The 6,732-nt window shown below is 43.5% G+C and overlaps 1 protein-coding gene across 1 annotated transcript; it reads left to right on the top strand.

The window, feature by feature from the left end:
• Window positions 1–2,702: 2,702 nt before the first annotated feature.
• lingo2 (leucine rich repeat and Ig domain containing 2) lies at window positions 2,703–4,544 on the top strand (the record flags this gene model as incomplete). Its single annotated transcript, XM_083685929.1, has 1 exon — window positions 2,703–4,544. The coding sequence occupies one exon, from the start codon at window positions 2,703–2,705 to the stop codon at window positions 4,542–4,544; it is 1,842 nt and encodes a 613-aa protein (XP_083542055.1).
• Between the last annotated feature and the right edge of the window lie 2,188 nt (window positions 4,545–6,732).

Below are 6,732 nucleotides of genomic sequence, written 5' to 3'. Positions count from 1 at the left end.
AAAAAGAAACAACAACAATAACAATAGTTACCTAATAGAACATGTAGGCTACGTTGTAATACGTTGTAATGCTGCATGGTGTCCTGATATCTGCTTGGGATTACCAGAATGATTTTTGACGCCAGTGAAACAGTCATTAGTCCCAAGGTCAGTCATTAGTCCCAGGGTCCTGTCATGATGTCTGAAGACACCAGCAGCACTAGGTATATCTGTATATGTGGTATATCTGTATATCTGTATATGTGGTATATCTGTATATGTGGTATATCTGGTATATCTGTATATGCCTAAATCAAGCAGTGGTCTTGTTTGTCAATCGCCTCCTCTCTGGTTCATTTCATCTTCATAACTGGACTACTTGTTCCTGCTTGACTTAGAGGACAGGAAGCCCTAGGAGCAATATCTTCATGTCATGTTGTGTGTTTGGCCCCATCCAAATACTGTACAGGCACAGGAGGGCAGAGGGAGATCGTTAGAACTGTGGGAATGATTAAAATGCAAGAAGGCAGAAGGTGAAATTGTTAATTTGTGCAGAATGAGGCATTGTGAATGTTGGTGCTAGAACCAATACTGCATGTCACCTTGAAGCCTTTAAAAATAAAATGTGTTATATTTGTTGAGATTACTGAGAGAGACAAACTGTGCAGAGCATTTACTAATTAATACCTTGGATTAATTAGTAAAGTTAATTAAAGTTAAATTAAATAATTAATAAAAATGTTAGTACTTTGTGTAGTGCAAGGACTATGGCACATCCCATTATTAAACAGGTTGGCAACACCTCAACCTGTCTCTCAATCCTAACCCTAACCCTGAGGATGCAGGCAGCACGCTGTGACTGCTGATGCTGTTGTTTCAGAGTCTAACTGACTTCTTTCATCCACTATTTGTTTTGCAACTTTTTGGCTGGATTTTTAAATTGGATTTTTAGAAACGTATTAACCTCCAGAGATCTTTTTTATTCTTATTTTACGGCCATTGTGAAAATCCTGGATAATTACAAGTCTTAATAGGCTCCTCATTAGGTCACTACCCCCCCCACCCCCCACCCCCCCCCCCCCCCCCCCACACATGTTGATTGTGTTCAGTCTCACTTGTGCACTCAGACTACAGAAAACATCAGGCATTTTCTATAATGTTGTTACCCCGTCCATTCTCATGATGTAGTAGTGTGTGTTGCTGTTTCTATTACGTATGGGGGAGGAGAGGCTGCCTGCCTGAGGAAATCAATATAATCACACTCATTTTTTCAGTGTCGACGGGGTCACGGAAGCAGAGGAGAATCTACTGTACTATACAGTATAAACAACGGGATGGATTCCATATTCAAAAAAATATTGTGTAATGGAACAACACTGATGAAAAACGGCTGGTGGACCAACGTGTCAAACTTGGCCTTCATTTACTCAATAGAAAGACCGGGAGAAACTGCAGTCGCATTGCCATTGGCTTTACCCCACATCAATCATCTTCCGCACACATCCCCTCAGCGCCTGCGCAACACACGTTTCTGATACAGAGCCACGCCTCGCAGTCGTGTGATTCGCTAGAATCAAATCATGACAAATACTTGCTACAGTTCATTTACTCACATTAAGGCCAGATTTTAGTCATTGCATTGTTTACTTAATGTTAAGAGAATTCTGCATTGACTCAGACATGTATGTCAATCTCTATCAAGTCATACCTATGATTTAAAAAAACTAATTGACTATTTTCTTTTTTTATTCCACATTTCTCTTAAATGTATCCATTTGTTTTCATCTTAAAACACACAATTTGCAATCACTTTATGCTATAATGGACATAGTGTTTTTTTGTAATAACAGCATTTAATATTACAATTATGTCACATAGGTTATTAATGGACATAGTGTTATTTTTTTCAAATGCTGATTTCATGTCTTCAACAAGCATAATAGCATGTCTTGTGGGACCTGGGAACATTGTTTTCAGCAGACACTCTTCCCTGACTTTCAAGGGGGGATTGAGACCATTCAGGTGTTCCATTATGTGACATGAACACGTCACTTTCAGGCTGTGAGGAAATGTCCTCTTCATCAGAGTCGTAATGGTCACAAGAGTTCACTTTCACTTCTACAATGTCCTCGGTCTCAGACACCTCTTCCTCAATCTAACTGTTAAGAACAAACTGTGTGTGTGTGTGTGTGTGTGTGTGTGTGTGTGTGTGTGTGTGTGTGTGTGTGTGTGTTTTGACATTCATGATGGTTTTAGAACTCCATTTTTCATCCATTTCTAGAATGCATTGTTGCTGTAGGCTGAGACTGTTTATCGATTCCTTGAATTGAAGTTCAGTGAAGATTTTGCCTTTTCTATTACGATTACTGGTACACAAAATTCTTTAGTAATCACTCTAGTAACAGCATGTTAAAATTATGTACATTAGTAATTGCTTTGTAATTGCATTGTAATGGAGTTTACCATTTTGTTTTTTAATAAGATACAGTACTTATTCCACTTCTGTAATAAAACAAACCACTGAACTCCATTACTATTACTGTACTAACACACTGTGTCTGTCATTACAATGTTCTCACTAATAACAGAATTATTACATAGCAATTAAATAGTTATTACACAGGTATAGGGGTGAAGTTATGTAAAGCGTGTGCCACTGTTATAACATATTCATGCTCACTAATAATGTTCTTCCCCTCTCTCCCTCCCAGAGCCGTGACAGAATGGTCGACTGTATGAGCAAAGTCATGCTGCACACGGCCATCTCATGCTGGCAACCATTCCTGGGGCTGGCCCTGGTGGCAGTCTTTGTGGGCTCCACCCTGGGCTGTCCCGCCCGCTGTGACTGCTCCGCACAGAGCAAGTCGGTCCTATGCCACCGCAAACGCCTCCCAAGCATCCCTGATGGCATCCCCATCGAGACCCGGGTCCTGGACCTCAGCAAGAACAAACTCCAGGCGATCAATCCAGATGACTTCGCTGCCTTCCCCAGCCTGGAGGACCTGGATCTTAGTGGGAATATTATTAGCTATGTGGAGCCCGGGGCGTTCAACGCCCTGTTCAACATGCATTCCCTCAGCCTGAAGAGCAACCGCATCAAGCTGATACCGCTGGGCGTGTTCACGGGCCTCTCCAACCTCACACGGCTGGACTTCAGCGACAACAAAATCGTCATCTTGCTGGACTACATGTTCCAGGACCTCCATAACCTGAGGTTCCTGGAGGTGGGAGACAATGACCTGGTGTATATCTCTCACAGGGCGTTCAGTGGTCTGCAGAGCCTAGAGACTCTCACTCTGGAGAGGTGTAACCTGACGGTGGTGCCCACAGAGGCCCTCTCCCACCTTCACAGTCTGGTCAGCCTCCACCTGCGATACCTCAGCATCAGCAGCCTGCACCCCTACTCCTTCAAGAAGCTGTTCAGGCTGCGTCACTTGGAGATCGACAACTGGCCCTCGCTGGACGCTGTCCCCGCCAACACACTGCACGGCCTCAACCTCACCACTCTCTTTATCACCAACACCAACCTCTCCACCTTCCCCTACCAGGCACTGAAGCACCTCCACTACCTGACTCACCTCAACCTGTCCTACAACCGTATCCGGCACATCGAGGGGGGAATGCTGATGGAGCTGGTGCGGCTGAAACAGCTCCATCTGGTCGGGGCGCAGCTCTCCACTGTGGAGCCGTATGCCTTCCAGGGCCTCCGGTGGCTCAAAGTCCTCAACATCTCCCACAACCGGCTGGATACGCTGGAGAAGGGCGTGTTCCAAGCGCCTGAGGCTCTGGAGGTCCTACTTATCGACGACAACCCCCTGGTGTGTGACTGTCGCCTCATGTGGATCTTACAGAAGAGGACCTCCATCCTGTTCGGGGACTCCCAGCCGGAGTGCAGCACCCCAGAGGGGATCGGTGGCAAGCCTTTCAGAGAGTTCAAGGAGACGCTCCTTTCGTACTATGTGACGTGCACCAAGCCAAAAATACGGGAGAACAAGACGCAGACCGTTGCCGTGGACGAGGGCCAGACGGCGAGGCTCCTCTGCAGCGCCGAGGGGACCCCCAGACCGGTGGTCTCCTGGCTGTCCCCCCGCCGCCGTCTCCTCACCAACAGGAGCCATGGTAGAGTGATGGTCCACAACAACGGGACCCTGGAGATCAAGGCGGCCGAGGTGCAGGATGGCGGGGTGTATCTGTGCATCGCGTCCAACACGGCAGGTAACGATACGTCGATGGCCTCTCTGGCGGTGAAAAGCCTGGGGTCACTCTATGCTAACAGGACCCAGTACTACACAGACCCCAGCAACACCACTGCCAATGGAACTGCTAATGTGACCTACGGCCTGGACCTAAAGACTATCTTAGTGTCAACGGCGATGGGTTGTTTCACGTTCCTGGGGGTGGTCCTGTTCTGTTTCCTGCTCCTGTTCGTTTGGAGCCGGGGTAAAGGGAAGCATAAAAACAACATAGATATTGAATATGTCCCCAGGTCCAAGTCTAACGGCACGTCTGTGGACGGGGGAGAGGGGCAAGCCGGACCTCGGCGATTCAACATGAAAATGATCTAAACGTGGAACCTCAGAGCGTTGGGAATGCTGGAAAGGATTATGTATTTTTCTTGAAAATGAAACTACTGAAATACCCGCTTTTGCTGGGAGGACGCTACTGGAAATGGGATAAATGGACTGCAGGAAGCAATGAGTGAACTTGGGGATACCGCATTTCCAAAACCATCACATCTGATTGGATACAATGCTAGGAAGCTGTGTTTCAATTGGCACAGTATGTTCTTGCACAGTTGCCAGTGAGCTTTGTCCAACTATGGATCCTCAGAAATTATCCCCAAGGGGGTGCCGGGAAAAGGAATAGGTGTCAATAGTCAGATTTTTCGAAATTTATATATGCGCAAAAGGAGCCCTTCAGTATGGGGTTGGATCCACAGACACTACAGAACCGTGTACAGTACAGAATTTGTATCTAAAGTATTACTCCTCCTCTTTGTTTAGTCTTGCTCCATGCTTACTCACTGAACAGATCAATGAATCAGAGCTTTATTCCCTCTGCCCATAATCTAGCATATGTGTACGTAAAGCCCCATTATGTACATGTATGTACATATTTATACAAGGAATTGTTCATAGCAATACTCATGGGATGCATCGTCAGCCAAAATCCGCCCCCCTCCACCCCACCCCACCCAACTGTTGAGCAATTACAGAAATTGTAACATCTCACTGATCAATGTGTACATGGAAATATTGGATTGGAATGTCACATTGGAGAAAGTATATCCCTCTAGATATTAAAGATATTTTTATTTATCGTCAGACATAAAAGAAAAAAGATTTTATTTATCAGAATGGTTTTGAAGTCTTTTCAAAAGTGAGTATTCTAACACTATTCAGGAGTGAATAAATATTTTGATGATCTTAAAGTTGAAATGCTGTACTGGTCAGAGAACATACAGTATATGGACCACTTTTTTGTCCTTTTCTTGTCTCTTTTTATTCCTTTTGACCGTAAACTTTGCCTGGTGGCAGAATACGTGTGTCCATTTACTACCGTGAAGTTAACATCATTTTCCCCCAGTAAGACATTTGGACTTTGTTGTGGTAGTTCCTCATTTTGTTGTTGAATCATTTAGATTGTGAACAGTTCAAAGTAAAAGAGAAAAAAAATAATCATGTATGTGAAATAAAAGAAGATTAATTTGTACCATTTAGTGTGTTTACATATTAGTGTATGGTTTTGTAAGAAGTTCACATTCTCACAAATGCTTTAAATGCATGTCTCAGTGTTCTTTACCTGCTGAATAACATCTGCAATGACATTGGAAAATCCATATTATGCCATATTGTTGAATGAAAAGGTATCTTAGGAAAACAGAGCAAATGTGATATTGCCTCTAAATCCAGACATTTACATGTAAATATCAAGGATAGTTCATTTGACTAGCTCACAATGTTGTACACTGATTCTAAAGTATGGATGTATCCACATCCATGTGCTACTTCTATGGTTGTATCTTCAGATGAAGTTGGCAAGGTCAACGGAATGGAATCTTCAGAAAAGCAATTATGACAGATCACAGGGTATCATGAAAATAGAATGGTTTGGGCTACTGGTATTTCAGAAGCCCACGCACAAACTCGATTTCATTCACCATAAACGATCATCTTTGAATATCTTCTTTTTTTTTTTATTATTATTATTTTCCCCCTTAATCGTTCCAAAAATATAGAAATATCTCAAGTCAGTGCAAATATCTATAGACAAGTACAGTGGCCAAATCTCTGAGGGCTAAGCCTTGACAGCATAATAATGCAAGTGGTGTGAATCAAGTGGAGGTTGCTATCAGAAGAGCGATCACAGGCCAAATGAGCACCTAGAGGCAGAACATGCACAGTATCACTGAGACGGTGACGGCCAATCAGAGGGGAGATCTTCCTGGCTTACCAAGGTAGGTTGAATGCAATGCTATTGTGTTAGCCCCGTCAACCTCAATGCTACAGGAGTGAATGTTTTCATATAATTGTCATTTCACAAGGTAAGTTGATTGACATGTTGATTTACAGAAACAGCCTGGGGAAGAGTCAACTTGAGGTGTTAATGCCTCTAGCCACCGCTAACACCGAAACAAAATGCCTGGATTATTCATATTTTTACAGGTATTATTTTGCAGTTCTTTATATAGAGTTGATACAATACATTATTGCACAAAACATACATTCCTTCCTATTTGGCATCTGAAATATT

The sequence above is a fragment of the Argentina silus genome (genome assembly GCF_951799395.1).
Source record: "Argentina silus genome assembly, chromosome: 15".
Lineage (NCBI taxonomy): Eukaryota > Metazoa > Chordata > Actinopteri > Argentiniformes > Argentinidae > Argentina > Argentina silus.
This window is presented reverse-complemented; position numbering and strand designations above follow the sequence as displayed.